Source organism: Cucumis sativus, chromosome 7 (assembly GCF_000004075.3).
Source record: "Cucumis sativus cultivar 9930 chromosome 7, Cucumber_9930_V3, whole genome shotgun sequence".
Lineage (NCBI taxonomy): Eukaryota > Viridiplantae > Streptophyta > Magnoliopsida > Cucurbitales > Cucurbitaceae > Cucumis > Cucumis sativus.
In genome coordinates this window covers 11,118,479-11,135,081 of record NC_026661.2, presented here as the reverse complement: position 1 = coordinate 11,135,081, position 16,603 = coordinate 11,118,479, and the positions used below count along the sequence as shown (strand labels likewise).

The following is a 16,603-nucleotide window of genomic DNA, read 5'->3' as shown; positions in this document are numbered from 1 at the left end:
GCAAATATGTAATTTATGAAAATATTTTATGGATTTTATGTGTTTTTTGTTTTTGTCACAAGGACTGTAGATATTCTGATGTTTTGTTACATTTATAAAAATTAACGAAAACTTATTGTTTTAGTTTATTATGAAAATAAAATAAGTTGGATATGGTTGAAAATATTTGGAATATAACTAAAGGATGAATGAGTATTTAAAATCATAAAATATATTTGACTCACTCTTGAAATAACGAAAGAGACGCAAATGAAAAGAAAATTAAACGTTTGATGAACTATATATATAGTGTAATTAAAATAAAACTTAGTCAATTTTTTTTGTTATGATTCTTTGAATTGATTGATTTTTTTAAGGGAGAAAATGAGAATGGTACAATGTTTAATTAGAAAACTTTAAAATAAAAAAGTAACTTAAAAGGACATTAATATTTTTAATTAAACACAATTGTAAATATAGTAAAATGGACACTAAACATATATATTAATAGACACTTATGAACTTCAATCAAAATATGTCACATATGGGCCCGCAATATGTTTTTAACCTCGCAATACATCACTCGACGCTACCTGAGCAGCCCTGACGCCTCAAAATAAAATGCCATAATGCATAACTTAAGTCCTTGAATCTTATTTTTATTGTCCAATTGAATCTTAAGTCCTCTAACTACTGAGCGATAAAAGAAACAAAACACGTAAGCTAATTATAACAATTTCATTTTATTGCTCAATAATATGCGTTCTAAATACATTTTACATGCTTCCTTTAAACAAAGCTTAAAATAAGACTTTAAAACAAGACTTTAAAACACCTACCGTAACTTCTCAAACTTCACATAGAATACCTAGCTTGCTTGCCTTAATGTATTGCTTGCCTTAATGTATAGCAACTTACGTTAATTTTTTCACTTTGGCCTTGATGCCTGCTTACCTAGAGAAAGAGATATTTAAACGTAAGTCCAATACATGGTAACCTAAAACATCAAAATTGTATAAAAGCTAATATAAATTTTAGAAATAACAAACATCAAAATTATATGCTAAATGATTGCATATTACATTTGACATGGACATTCACTTATACTGTATGTTACCATGTATTTTATATTGTAATAATGATTATCAAATTTGTGTTTTATACGTTACCATGTTTAAGATTTACATTTATTAGATATCCTATGTAAATATGATAAATGATTAAATTATATTATAATAATATTAATAATAAAAGTGATCCCTTAATTAGTTTTCTTTTTATGATTTTGTTCAAAATTTATCTCCTTATTTTACACAATTGTAGTATATATTGAATAATACAGTGTATATTTTATTAATGAAATGTTCTTATATAAATTTTTATGTATTTTATTTAAATATTCATATTTTACATAGTAAATAATACGTTATGTTTGAAATAATATTGATTATGTATAAAAGTTACTTATGTTTACAGGAATACGAATAAGAAAAATATATATATATATATATGTAATATATGTCATTAAAACATTAGTTGTTCTCTGGTATATGTAATGTTGAGGAAAACTGAATATGTTTGCAATATAGAGACTTTGATGAGAGAATTGAATAGCAAGTGAATTGTATGGAAAAAAAATAATAATATATACACAGATTAATATATATTCAAATGTTATGCTATCAATTTGTTAAACTGGTTTATGTATTTTATTTCAAATGTTCATTATATATCTAATAAATAATAAGTTATCTTTGAAATAATAGTGATTATAGGTATATTGTAGTATATATTGTTCATTTAAGGTTATGAAGAATTTGTATATCTTGTATTCGAAATACACTATGGTAAATTGAGTATATCAAAGATAACATTATTTATGTATTAATCTGTGTATATATTGGTACATATACGTAATAAGAAAAATCGCAAAACATGAAAAAGAATGTGTATTTATTATTGAATATATACAGTAGTATATATGTTAACAAATCATACAACATAAATTTATTATTCAGTGATATACTATAGTATATACGAATTGAACGACAAGACATTTAATAAACAAAATAAAAAGATGATCTGAACAATAGAAAATTAAACAAAATAGAAAGAACAGATAGAAATATATGCTATGAAACTGAAAAATGAAAGAACAAATATTTTAAGAAAAAAAATATATGTACGAAGCAAAAAAAAAAAAATATATGTCATATTGTTATATGAAGTAGTATGTATGTGAAAGCAAAATATTGGTAAGGTACGAAATTTGGAAAAAAGAAAAATAAAAGTAAATGATTGAAATTTATAGAAAAATAAAGTAATTGAGAAAGACAACTAATGGAAAGTTGTGTATAAAACAAAATTTTGAAATAAACTAAAGAACGAAATTGAATAACAATATTGATAACAACAAAATTGATAGAAAATACAATCGAAAATGAATTAAGAAGATGACTAAATCTTCGCCATCGTCAGAACTTTTATCTCAAAATTTTAAAGGTGATGCAAACAATGATATAATGTTATTTTTAATTATTAAATAATTTCATTTTATATTGAATCAATACAATACTTCTAATTAATTTATACAATAAGAAAGAAAGTTGTCAATAGTATTACAAATAAAAAAAATCATTTGAATTTAATTTAAAAAAGTATATATAATTAATAGTTATTATAAGGTTATAAATGTCCTTTTAAAAATTTATGAAAACATAATCAAGAAAATAAATTAGATTTGTGAAATTTTCTAATAGATTTTCAGTCTAAATCTTTCTAAACAAAAATACTCTGATACTACTCTTTTCAAACTGCATGAACATAAACAAAATCCATAAGACAGAAAATTCAAAAAATTAGCAAAACCAAAGCCAACAATAACTTCTAATTACACATACTTTCCTCTATATTTTGGTTTTGGGTCTTTACTCACATTGCCATTGCCAGCAACACCAAGCTGAGGATTAACGGAGGGACTAAAAACTGCAGAATGAAGATTACCATCTTCTAACCACTTCAAATGGTTCTCCCGGAATTCTTCATGTTTTAATCTTGCTGCCTCTGCCATTTCTTCAGTATATGAACTTCTTTTCACCATAGTTAGCAAAACTCGGCTGTATCGAGAGCTCAATATCTGCTCGGACGAACTGATTGATGTAAAGCAAGGATGCTCTGGGAATTGGTTAAACACACAATCTTCTTCCCTCAACATAGGGTAGAAGAATACAAGTCTGCCACCCATCACAAGCATCTTGGCAGCAAGGTCAAGTAAATCATGTACACACTCAACAAGGCTATAGGATGCAGTTGATGGTATATGGTCTGTTCTCTTGTCGTCTGGAACAGTGTAAGGAGCAACGATTCCTTTTAATAATTTCCGACCACCGGATTTACGCCCTCCGGCACGCACTCCATAAGGAGGGTCACAAATGATTGCATCAAAAATCTGGGTAGAGAGGAAGTTGTAAAAATGCATAAGAATCAGGATTAGAAAATATCAATAGGAGAAAAACAAGGCCTATTAGATATAAGATAAGATAGTGTTAAAAGAAAGATTAGGTTTATGAATTATTAGTATTTTCCATCATTATTTTCCTTTTCGGTATTTTCTATTTACGATTTTTTCTTTATTGGTTTCTTTGGGGTCTATATATTTCCTATGTAAAAACATCATTATGTAGTCTGAATTATTATGATTTATTCAGTAATATAGAAATTTCACATGGCATCAAAGATCTAGGGTTTTTGGTCTCCTAGAATTCTACCCGCTAGATTCGGTGATGCCTAGCCTATTCGGCGTTGTTTCACCCTAGCACTTCTCTCTTGTTCATCCCAGATTCGTTGTGACCCTCGCCACCGTTTGTGTCGTGCTGCCAGTTTCTGCTCACTCCGCCGCTCCAACCTACCAGACCCAGCTGACCTTCGCCTCATGCCTCACCTCATGTTCGGCTAGTATCTGCAAATTCGATCGTGCATTTTAAGTGTTGTGCCCTGGTTTTGTGTTTTAAGTAAACCGGTTCGACCTATGCGTTTTAGACCGATTTGGTTCAGTCTAGCTTTAGTGTAGTTCAGTTGGCCCGGTTCAGATTTATTTAGATTAATCTAGTTCAATTTTGTGTGTGATCAGCAACATCTGTCATTTATTACATCTCTCTCCATGAGGATCTTTGTTATTGCCCATAAGTTCTTCCGTTCTTCCTAGATTTTGTTGTTATAGATCTCTATACAAGGATCTATGCTTCTATCTCAGAAGTTCTTCGTTTCGTTCTTTGTGGGTTTGTCTTTAGCCAAGAAGTTTCTTGTGTGTTTGGTTCATCATAAGTTTTTTGTTCTATCCTAGATCTACTGATTTGATTTAGATGTTTTCTTAGCAAACTCAAGTTCAAGATTCTAGAACCTTGAGTTTGAGGGAAGTTGTTAAAGGAAAATTAGGGTTTATGAATTATTAGTATTTTCCTTTTTGGTATTTTCCATATATGAATTTTCCTGTGGAGGTTACTTTGAGGTCTATTTATTTCCTATGTAAAACATCGTTATGTACTTTGAATTATTATGATTTACTCAGTAATATAGAAATTTCTCATATAGCAAATATAATGCTATAGCTTGTAACAAGCATCCCATCAATAAATAATTAAAACATTCTACTGCGGACAGATGTTGCTTTCGTCATATCTCCCCTTGTGTGCCTGGTGAGAACTTTCAGACAACTCATGAAAGTAAAATTCTATTAAATTGCAAACATTAAGATTTAGAAAAGTCGACCAAATAATACAAGTAAAACATTTTTAAGTGGTAGGGTGAGAAGGATTACTTATAGAAGTTGCAAAAAATGAACTCCAAATATATGTAGCCAAAAAGACGGTAGAATTAATTAGAAAAGGAATTTGAATGTTGCACACAAACAAATGGGTTTTTCTTTTTTTTGAAAAAGAACAAGCCATTTCATTAATGATAGAAATGAGGCTAATGTTCACAGTACAAAAGAACTATGTAAAGAGCATAGAACAAAAAGGCCCAAGGATCAGGAGACACACCCGAACATCTCAACTAGGTTGACAGTCCCATAGCGTCCTCATCATATCCAAGAATCTAATATAACCAAGTAAAACTTAGGCTTATGCACAGCCCAAATTAGACACCCAAATAGCGGGAGAGTACAAACAAGGAAGGAACAAAAAAAAAATACAACAATACAAGAGGACTATGATGTAAAAGTTAAGGCTCGCCAATTCAAATAAAACTCCTAGATGGAATAGTCTTCAAATGCCTTAAGACAAAATACACCATGATGAGGCATTCCTTAACTTTTGTTTATTTTCATGTTCCTTATACATTCCTCAAATTGAGTCGCTAATGCATTAACCTCGCATGAGTCTTGGCTTTTTCCTCAAAACTTTGGCTGTACTATAAAGCGGAATTTGAAGGCGCACAAAAGAATCATTGAAAAATGAAATGTAAACCGTCGCACTTTTAGGCTGAAGGGGAAAGGGATGAAAATATAATTGCAAGTCCCTGGACAAGTTCCATGTTTGAGAACTAGTCACAGCAATTACAAAAGTTTGAAAGATTATCAATCCACCCATCTGCCCAGAAGGAAATTCTTGAGCCATCACCAAGTTTGAAAGAGGGCAAGGACTCCACCTTCCTCCAAATTCTTGAGATACGAATCCAAGGGCATTTAAGGCTATAACCAGAATTACCAACCATGTGCCAGTTAAATGGTTCTTTTCCATGGATGCTTCGGATAACTTGCCTCCATAAAGAATCCTCTTCATTCGTAAATCTCCAGCCCCACTTGGCAAGGAAAGCCAAGTTTTTATTTTGTAGTGCTCCCAAACCTAAACCTCCATCAAGTTGAGGCCGAATAACTTTGGCCCATTTAACTAGGTGGTTGATTTTGCTTCCATGCCCCTCCCAGAAAAATTCCTCACTAGCCTCTCCAAAGAGGAGGCTCCAGTGTCCGGCATTGCAAACAAAGACATATAATAAGGGGGGAGATTGATCAATACGGATTGGCATAAAGTTGCTCTTCCTCTTCGACAGATTAAATCTTCTCCATTTGTCTATTATCAATCATGGACTGCCAAAAAGTAGCTTGTCATGGATAACTCCCCAATGGAAGCCCTAAATATAAAAATAGCATCTTCTCATCCCCTTCTTTTAGCCAATGAAGCTTGCTTTTTTTTTAATATGATTCCTTTCCTCTGTGAGGAACGAAGGGCTAATACGGTCACGATTTTCGATTTCTTTTATAAGAAACTTCACCGACGAAATCTAAAGAAGGAGAAGGTTCAACAAGCAAAGAAATCAAAAACGAAAATCAGGAGAAGAAAAGTGAAATAGAAGACGAAAATTCTGATCAGCAAAAATTTTTAAAAGTTGAGATGCCTGTCTTCAACGAAGATGATCCAGACTTGTGGCTGTTTCGCGTGGATCGGTATTTTCAGATACACAGATTAACTGATTCCGAGAAGCTTCTGGTAGCGACGGTTAGTTTTGAGGGCCCGACACTACACTGGTATCGGTTTCAGGAGGAGAGATAAGTTTACTGACTAGTTAAATATGAAAGAACAGTTGTTAATCCGATTTCGTTCGATACAAAAAGGGTCTCTTTCCGGCCAGTTTCTGCAAATACAACAAACTTCAAGTGCGGAGGAATATCGAAATCTTTTTGTTAATTGGTTGCCCCTTTATCGGATATTCAGGAGAAAATTTTGGAAGAAACTTTTATTGGAGGGTTGTTACCAAGAAGTAGAGTTTTGTCGACTAGTGAGGTTTTCACAAATGATGCAGTACGCTCAAATGGTAGAGAATAGGGAGATTTTAAGGAAGGAAGCAAATTTACCGAGATATAATAGAGGGAAATTCCCATATTACCCCTATGTTCATACTAAGTCGAATGCAACAAATAATTATCAGAAAAACAGAGGTAACGTTGTATTTTCGATAAGAACCATTACATTGAGAGGATCAACGACCAATGAGAATAAAAAGGAAAGGCCATCTAAGCGTTTATCAGATGTCGAATTTCAAGCCAAGAGAGAGAAGGGATTGTGTTTTAAATGTGATGAGAAATACTACTCGGGGCATAAATGTAAGGCAAAAGAAATAAGGGAGCTACGAATGTTTGTGATTCGGGCAGATAATGTAGAAGAAGAAATTATAGAGGAAGACGTATATGAGCAAAGGGAGTTGTGCACTATGGAGTTGAAAAGCGAAATAGAAGGGGTAGTCGAATTATGTATTAATTCGGTGGTGGGGCTGACGAATCCTGGTGCCATGAAAGTTAGAGGGAAAATTCAAGGAAGAGAAGTCATTGTGTTGATCGATTGCGGAGCCACGCATAATTTTATTTCAGACAAGCTGGTGTTGATGCTGAAGTTGAACACAAAGGATACCTCCAATTATGGAGTTATTTTTGGATCGGGAACTGCCATTAAAGGGAGGGGGATATGTGAGAAGGTGGAAGTTGACCTTGACGGTTAGGAAGTAATAGAGAATTTTTTGCCATTGGAGTTAGGAGGGGTGGATGTAATACTTGGGATGCAATGGCTATACTCCTTAGGGGTGACTGAAATGGATTGGAAAAACCTTATCATGACCTTCTTTCATGAAAACAGGAAGGTGATAATTAAGGGGATCCCAGTTTAACAAAGACTCAAGTTAGTTTGAAAAAGTCTTGGACCAACTTGGACCAAGGATATTTGGTGGAATGCAGAGCCTTGGAAGCAAGGATTATTGATATTGGCCGACAGGAAGAGGAAGCGGCAAACACAAGGCAGGAGAAAGTTCAATCTGTGTTAGCACGGTATAAGGATGTGTTCGAGTGGCTGGAAGAATTACCCCCAAGGAGGGATATCAAGCATCATATACACTTGAAGGGAGGAATAGATCCAGTAAACGTTAGACCGTATAGGTACATGTTTCAACAGAAGGAAGAGATGGAGAAACTAGTAGATGAAATATTATCGTCTGGAATTATTCGTCCCAGTACAAGTCCTTATTCGAGTCCGGTGCTTTTGGTGAGAAAAAAAAGATGGGAGTTGGAGGTTTTGTGTTGACTACCCGGTGCTCAATAACGTAACAATTCCAGATAAGTTCCCTATCCCTGTTATTGAGGAGCTGTTTGATGAATTAAATGGTGCAAATCTGTTTTCTAAAATTGATCTTAAAGTTGGTTATCACCAAATTAGGATGTGTAACCAAGATATAGAAAAAACAGCATTTAGAACGCACGAAGGGCACTATGAATTTCTAGTAATGCCTTTTGGGCTAACTAATGCACCAGCAACTTTTCAGTCCTTGATGAATAATATTTTCAGATGATATTTGAGGAAATTTGTCCTTGTCTTCTTTGATGATATCCTGATTTATAGTAGAGGGGTAGAAGAACATTGTCAACATGTGGAGTTGGTATTAAAAGTGTTGAGAACTCACAAGTTGTATGCTAACAAAAAGAAATGTAGTTTCGCATATATATTTAGACCACATTTTGTCTGGGGAAGGAGTAGAGGTAGATCCGGAGAAGATAAGATCTATCAAGCAATGGCCAATTCCAACAAATGTACGAGAAGTTAGGGGAGTTTTGGGACTGACCAGGTATTATCGACGATTTGTACAACATTATGGTTCCATTGCAGCACCTTTAACTTAGTTATTGAAGTTGGGGTCTTTTAAATGGAATGATGAGGCTCAGAAAGCTTTCCTAAGGTTACAGAATATTATGATGACTCTGCCAGTATTAGCTTTACGCAATTTCAATATACCGTTTGAATTAGAAACAAACACATCTGGGTATGGAGAGGGAGCGGTGCTGATGCAAAACAAGAGACCTATTGCTTTCTATAGCCACACATTGGCAATGAGGGACCGAGCCAAGCCGGTTTATGAGAGGGAGTTGATGGCAGTAGTGTTGGCGGTACAACGTTGGCGGCCATATTTGATCAGAAGGCAGTTCATAGTCAAGACTGACCAGCATTCCCTTAAATTTTTACTTGAACAGAGGGTCATACAGCCACAATATCATAAGTGGATTGCAAAATTGCTTGGCTATTCCTTCGAGGTAGTATATAAGCCCGGCTTGGAAAATAAGGCAGCAGATGCCCTGTCTCGAGTACCACCCACGGTATTCCTTAATCAGTTAACGGCCCCGACGTTGATTGATCTGAAAATTATTAAGGAGGAGGTAGATAGGGATGGGAAGTTGAAAGAAATAATCATGAAGCCACAGAATGAAGAAGTTAAAAATTATTCCTTACAGCAGGGTATACTTAGATATAAAGGAAGGTTGGTGATTGCAAAGACTTCTTCATTGATTCCTAACGTTATGCATACCTATCATGATTCTGTCCTTAGGGGCCATTTGGGATTCCTAAGAACATACAAGAGATTGACCGGAGAGCTGTTTTGGGAGGGCATGAAATGAGAAGTTACAAATACTGCAAAGAATGTGCCTTTGCCAAATAAATAAGACATCGGTCCTTACACCTGCGGGATTACTGGTTCCGTTGGAGATTCCAAGTAGAGTGTGAGGAAGATATTTCAATGGATTTCATTGAAGGGCTGCCAAAGTTGTGGGGGTATGGAGTTATCTTGGTGGTGGTGGATCGGTTTAGTAAATATGGTCATTTTCTAAGTCTAAAACACCCATTCGATGCTAAAGTGGTGGCTGAGTTGTTTATTAAGGAAGTAGTAAGACAGCATGGATTTCCCCAATCCATTGTTTCCGATCGTGACAAAATATTTCTGTTTTTGTGGAGAGAGACCAAAAGAGTGGGTGAAGTGGATTCCTTGGATAGAATATTGGTATAATACTACATACCAGCGATCCTTGGGTGTGACTCCTTTTCAAGCTATGGAAGAACGCCACCGGCCCTTATTTACTATGGAGACAGAGAGACTCCAAACTCCACGCTTGATGAGCAACTTAAAGAAAGGGATGTCTCTTTAGGGGCTTTGAAGGAGCATTTGCGAATAGCTCAAGAAAAGATGAAGAGTTATGCAGATATGAAGAGAAGACATGTAGAATTTGAAGGAGATATGGTTTTCTTAAAAATCAGACCCTACCGACAGGTTTCTATGCGAAAAAGAAGGAATGAGAAGTTGTCCCCTAAGTACTTCGGTCCTTATCGTATTCTGAAGAAGATTGGTTATGTAGCTTATAAACTTAAACTCCCTACTTCAGCAACAATACATCCAGTGTTCCACATTTCACAGTTGAAGAAAGCCTTTGGGGAATGCAAGGATAAGGTGGAGTGGGTACCCTTTTTGACTGAAAACCCTGAACCTGATGAGATTTATGGATATCAGAAGAATAGTAAAGGCGTTTGGGAGGTTTTAATAAGCTGGAAGGGGTTGCCAAAACATGAGGCCACTTGGGAGAATTATGACGATTTTCAGCAGTCTTTTCCTGATTTCCACCTTGAGGACAAGGTAAAATTGGACCGGGAATGCAATGTTAGACCACCAATAATCCACCAATATAGTAGGAGGAGAATTAGGTTCTTGTTATGGGAGAATTAGGTTCTTTTTTTTTTTTTGTTCTCTAAGCTCTTATGGTTTTTGAAGATACAAATTTGATTGGCGCCTCAAGTTCTTTGTAAGATTATTCTTTCAGTTTTTTTTTTTTGGAATACTTCTGACTTTTTTTTTCTCATTTATGTTCCTTATTCACTTCCATATGACTTTACATTTTTTCTTTAGGCATCAGTCACTTTTCATTTAATCATTGAAACATTTACTCAACGAAAAAATTAGGTTCTTGTTAAGAAAAATAAAAAGTAAATGAAAATCTGTAAAAAGATGTTAAGCAGTATCCACAGGAATTAGTGACCATCAGTATATAACAAGGGTAGTGAAACTTCAGCACCACGAAAAATAAATAAATAGTACTGGTGCAAATATTGCTGCTGTACCTCCTTCAATCCTGGACGCCAGGGAGGAAGATTATTATCTGCTCTTAACAGTGCAATTGGAGGTGGTAATCCATACTGCAAGCAGTAATAAACAGATTAGTACCATTACAGCATGAAACATCTATGATCATACATAGGAACATAAAGCATCAAAATTTGATATTATCATAATCAGTTGAATCACAGAAAATTGCACATGCAAAATACTAGCAGTACAGTCGGTTATCCTTTATCATGCTTGTCACCCTCACATGTATTTTACTGTTAGTCATAGAGTTTCAAACTTTCAACATAGAGCATTATAAACCAAGACTAGCACCATGAACAAAATTTCTAAACCTAGAATTGTAGAATTTTATTATAAAGCATGACCTTACTTGAACAGGATTTATTCTTTAGGTGGTACATTTGTGTCCTTGAGTTCTAAGAATTTATAAAACATATTTACCTGCTTGAAGTTGCTCCAAACATTACAATCAGGGCCACGACCATCACGTACCACCCTAATGTCAATGTCTGCCCCCTGATACATTTTGGTCAGTTTGAATTCAAATGGTATCTCTCTCACACGCATTCTATGGGAACTGAAAACTACCTTAAATTAAGTTCCCTGAATGCAATGAATGTTCGCTACAAGATTGAACCCGAACTTATAATATAATATCCAATGCATAGAAAAAGTAGCCCCATAAGTCATGTATGAGAAAGAAAGTAAAAGACTTCAGAGGAATGTGTTCAAAGCTATCAATTTAGAATATTAAGTCACCCACATGTTTTCTATCAGCCAAATGTTGTAAAATCAGACAATTTCTTTATGAGATAAATTGTGATGTCCTTAAAGTAGTTACCATTGTCATTGCTCCAAAATGAGCTGCGCCAACAAGAATGCTCCCAGTGCCAACAAAAGGATCAAAGACAAGTTTTCCAGATGTCGCTAATGCTTGGTTGGCCATTAAGAAAGCCATTTCAGCATCCATGGCAGTTGGCCCAAGATAAGTGCGACTTTTTAATTGATATGTTGGTATAAGCTTCCTATCGGCACCACCGACCTCCCGGCCAAAAAAAATTCTCCTTTGAGCAATTGGTGGAAGTCCATTATTGAGTCCGTAATCAGCAGTTTCCAAAAGACAAAATTTATGATCTGGACTTTTTAAATTAACTTGACCCTGAAACATTCCATCCACGTCCATTTATTAAAACAGGAAGACATTGACATGTTGAGCTTGTGTAGCAAATGAATATTAAAAACAGTGTCAAAATTCAGGTATTACCTGTAGAACCTAGAAGAGCTAACAGAAGAAATTGATATTGATAGGACTTCTACTACTTAATTTATTTTTTAAATGGAGACAAGCCTCTTTATTAATAATAAATGAAACTTAAGCTCAAAGTACAAGAATGTTATACTAAGAGCAAAAGATAGAGAAGAATTCAGTCAACAACAACAAATGCTAAAATTAGGCAAACAAAAGAGATGACAAGCTAATAAGAGAATGCCAACAGAAAAATTTAAGCTAAAAAAAACCAAAACGAAGAAATATGAATACAAAGCATAACGAAATATCTCTCTCATAACGAACCCATGTGAATCTAGAGACTTGCAAGAAGATGCAACCGGCAGCCTCGTAGCTATCGTGCCATAGTAGTCCAAACACCAGAAGAGGCTCGAAAAAATCTTTCAAAATATCAGCAAAGAGGCTTTACTTCCCCCCTCCCCCCATGAAGAACCCATAAAGACTAAAGTCGGACCAAAATCTAGAAAAATACATTTAACGGCTGAGACAAGTTTGGCTTCCACAACCCAACCAGTGGAACTACATACCATTCATTTGACTAATACATGGCCTTTTGGCTCTACCAGATCTCCAAAAGCTGTAACCCCTGGCTTTTGACATGCAAATGTAAATGCCATTGTAACATAAATGAAGCATGAAGAAAATGATATTGATAGGACTTCTACCACTTAATTGATACCATTTATGATGTGAAGCCATGATAATTGCATGAGACCATGTCTTAATGCCATTGTAACATAAATGAAGTATGAGGTCGCATAACTGCCCCAATTGATCAACATACCACCAAGTTTCTTCAAAAAGAATAAAATTCCCAGGTCAGGAAGTGAAACATGAAGAAAACAAATGTACAAAATTAAGAAAATTGATTGTATTTTCTCATTTGCATGAATGAAACAAGTAAGGGGCGTTTGGGGCAAGGACTATCTAAGACTAAAATAATCACCTCTTGCTACAATAAATACTATTTTTTCTTATAGGAGAAAAGCCTAAAAAATTTATTAATAAAATCAAGACTAAATCTCAAAGTACACGAGAACTATACAAGGAGCATCCAAAAGGAAAGAATTAAGAGTCAGGAGGAGCACCCGAATATCTCAACTAGGTTGACACCCCCATAGAGCCCTCATCGTATCCTTCTATCAAGGACCAAAGAGATAACATCTTAACAAAATACACTGTTTTGTAATCCCCAATTATCTACTTTCAACATTGTTTCAAAACCCCCATTTGCTATAGCATTGACTATTTGATACAGTTTATATTATTTTACATTCATCCTTTTTTATTCTTTATTACAGTGTTTGCTATTTCCTTTTCAAACTAAAATAGTTTACACCTCAAATACATACTATTATAACTACAACGAAAACAATCTACATTAAACACAAACTATTATAACTCAACTATAATAACCTAGGACTATAATGACCAACTACTTGCCCCAACGCCCCCTAAGAAGTTCAGTAGATGGATAGTACTTTCTATTTTCATCTTTTCTTTCTTTTCTTTTCGTCATAAATAAGGGGTTAGTTGGGTGTTTATATCCCTAAAGGTATTTTGTAATTTATTGTACCCTAGTTTTATTATCTTTTTTGTTAAGACTATGCTTCCCCATGAATTCTTTTGATTATTTAGAAAATAATAAGAAAGGCTACTATCATGGTTTTTTCTCCCAATACTAGGGTTTTTCACATATAACTTGTGTTTTCTCTTCTCAACATAGTATCAGAGCAATGAAACCCTAGCTACCATTGACGAAAATCAACCAATGGAAAACCTACTACGGAGCCCTTAACCACCAGCGATGACCTCACCATTGTTGCTACTGCTGACCTCACCACTGTCGCTGCCATTTTTCCTGTCAAAGCTACCACTGCCATACAGGTGCCGTCAACCAATACCGACCTACCTTCCACCACCAACTCTACTCGAAAACTCGTACAACGCTACCATTTGTCCACTGCTGCCATTGATCGATCAAGTTTCAATGGTCCCTTCCTTGATTGGCCTTTCTCTTTCACAGATCCTCAGTAGTAGTTCTTCAGTAGCCAATGTCGTCCTACGGCGCCACTACCTCCCAGTCACCAGCAATCCAACAGACTCTCTCATTCACAATATAAGACACCGCTACCTCCCAATTTCCAACCTTTTTGTTCGCAGTCGCCGCGCTACTCCATTTCAATCGAACTAGTGAACTTCCTCAATCCTACTACCGGTAATTATCCCAAGGTTGAAAGTGGTGAGTCTTCCGCCTTCCACAAAGGAAAATTTGCTTGTGGCTTGTCACTAAACATCCAAGGTTAGAGTGGTACTTCCCAGACGATGGTTCAACAACAACCGACAAATCTCAAAATGAATTTTCTGCAACAAATAGTTGCTCTTGAGGCAACTTTGGGTGCTTTCACAAACTTAGATTTCACCACCACAAATTCTGCCATACTTCCAACCTTATCAATGTATTCATAGAACCCATTAACCCCTTTCCCTACCTTAACTACTGAAAATTATTTATCTGACTCCATGAAAAATTCCACAAGTTTAATTGGAAGAGAGAAATTGAATGGCCATCTCTTGTCCCATCTTGTTCGTTATGCGATGGGAAAGGGAAGGAAGCATACTTTTGGGAAGATCAGAGGGTGGGAAATAGACCCTTCTGCTCTGCGTTTCCTCGTTTTGGAAACAATGCAAATTCTATCTTCGATAGGAGAGTTTGATTTTAGGCTAGGAAGAAGGGACATTCATGTTTGGGGTCTCAACCCTTTAACACCAAAGCCATTTCACAAACAAAACTTTGCTACAAGTTCTTAAATTCTCAATTTCTCAAGTTTGATTGTGAATTTTTGTACTCATTCGTAGCTTTTTAATAATCGTTTCTTGTTAAGAGATTTTTATCTATTACAAAATCTTTTTTAGATAAACTGTTCAAAATATTATTTTAAAAAATATTACTAACTAGAAGATATAACCAACAATGCTGTTCATTTTTGCCCCCTCCCCCTTTATTGACACGCCAAACGAATATGATTTGGCCATAATACTTCAATTCATTCTCAGTGCTTATACTTGTCAATAGTTCCAATTCACAAATTGCATTGCAATTTTGTTTTATCTATCAATTCTCTACCTACAAAATGAGAGGTACCAGAATTGATAATTTCTAGCCTGATTGTCTTTGATTCAGCACTTAAACAAAATCTTCAAGCTCAAATAGTCTGTCCACATTATAAGAGTTTTAACACACATCAATTTGATTCCATCCACTGAAGTGAGCATTCCAAACTATAACGATAGTGTCTCTAGTATCCATTATAAGCAAAACGATTGGATTTCAATAGCTCAAAAATAAACAAATAAATACAAGGGAGCTTAAACTAGATTACAAAAACTATCATACCTTGAAAGGGATGTACGCTAGCCCCTGAATACGTTCATTTTGTTCCTGGAAGCTGATAGCCTTCCCAAAGCTCTCTACAGAAATTTTGAAAGAGCTTCCAGGTTGTAAGTATGGCGACTTCCGTTCTTCCGGAAAATTTCTAATAGACTCCTCTAGCTCCTCGTAGTCACTTCCTTGACCCCAGAGTTCATACATCCCCTTCACTAGTATACCTACACAAAACCAAACCAAACGAAAGTAAATGAAAGAAATTGGAACCAATTAAGACAAAAACCAAAAACGAAACGAGATGGCTGACTTCGGTTAGCGATGTTCCGAGCGATATCGTCTGAAGAGAGGTCGACGAAATGGAAAGGAGAATCAGGGTGATGGTGAAGAGGAAGCTTCCATTCCAACTTCTTCCCTTTGTGGTCGCCATTTTCACCAAACAACTCGGCCAGAGACTCGACCTCGGCCTTCCGATAATCCAAAAGACGGTGATAGAACACACAGAGATACCACATTTACTCAACTCTGATATCTAATTGCTCCAATTACTTCTTCAAAAACGGACGAACTGACCCGGAGAAAGAAGAGGACAATGGCTATGACGAAGGAAGCTGTGGACTAGCAACAGTGAGATTTTGGTACTGTTGTTGCGCGCAAACCTAAACCCTTTCTCTTCCCCCTTAATTCGTCAATTAGACCATTTTATTAAAATTGCTTGTAAAAATAAATCATCACACAATACATACTCTCAACCAAAAAAAATCATAGATTAATGAAGTATAGATTAAAATTTTTGCATACACAACCTGACCCTAAACGTGCTATTGTGCAATGATCCATTTCTAGAAACCAGTGAAAAACTAAGGGCATGTTTGTAGAAAAATTGAAGATATTTTTTTTGTACGGGCCTCCGAGAAAATGGTCCACCTTTTTCAACTCAAAGAAAAATGGTCTTTTGATTACATCGGCACCGTGTGAAGTTACATGTTTGCCCCCAAATTCAATATGCTCATACAAGCTTGATA

General features: G+C 35.3%; 1 protein-coding gene across 1 annotated transcript; it reads right to left on the bottom strand.

Annotated features, from left to right (window-relative positions):
• Nucleotides 1-2,700: 2,700 nt before the first annotated feature.
• LOC101207825 (tRNA (guanine(10)-N2)-methyltransferase homolog) lies at nt 2,701-16,270 on the bottom strand. The gene is made up of 6 exons (XM_031888714.1): nt 15,889-16,270; nt 15,591-15,802; nt 11,747-12,064; nt 11,347-11,421; nt 10,899-10,973; nt 2,701-3,427 (listed from the first exon to the last, which is right to left on the bottom strand). The coding sequence occupies exons 1-6, from the start codon at nt 16,091-16,093 to the stop codon at nt 2,870-2,872; spliced, it is 1,443 nt and encodes a 480-aa protein (XP_031744574.1). The 5' UTR covers nt 16,094-16,270; the 3' UTR covers nt 2,701-2,869.
• Between the last annotated feature and the right edge of the window lie 333 nt (nt 16,271-16,603).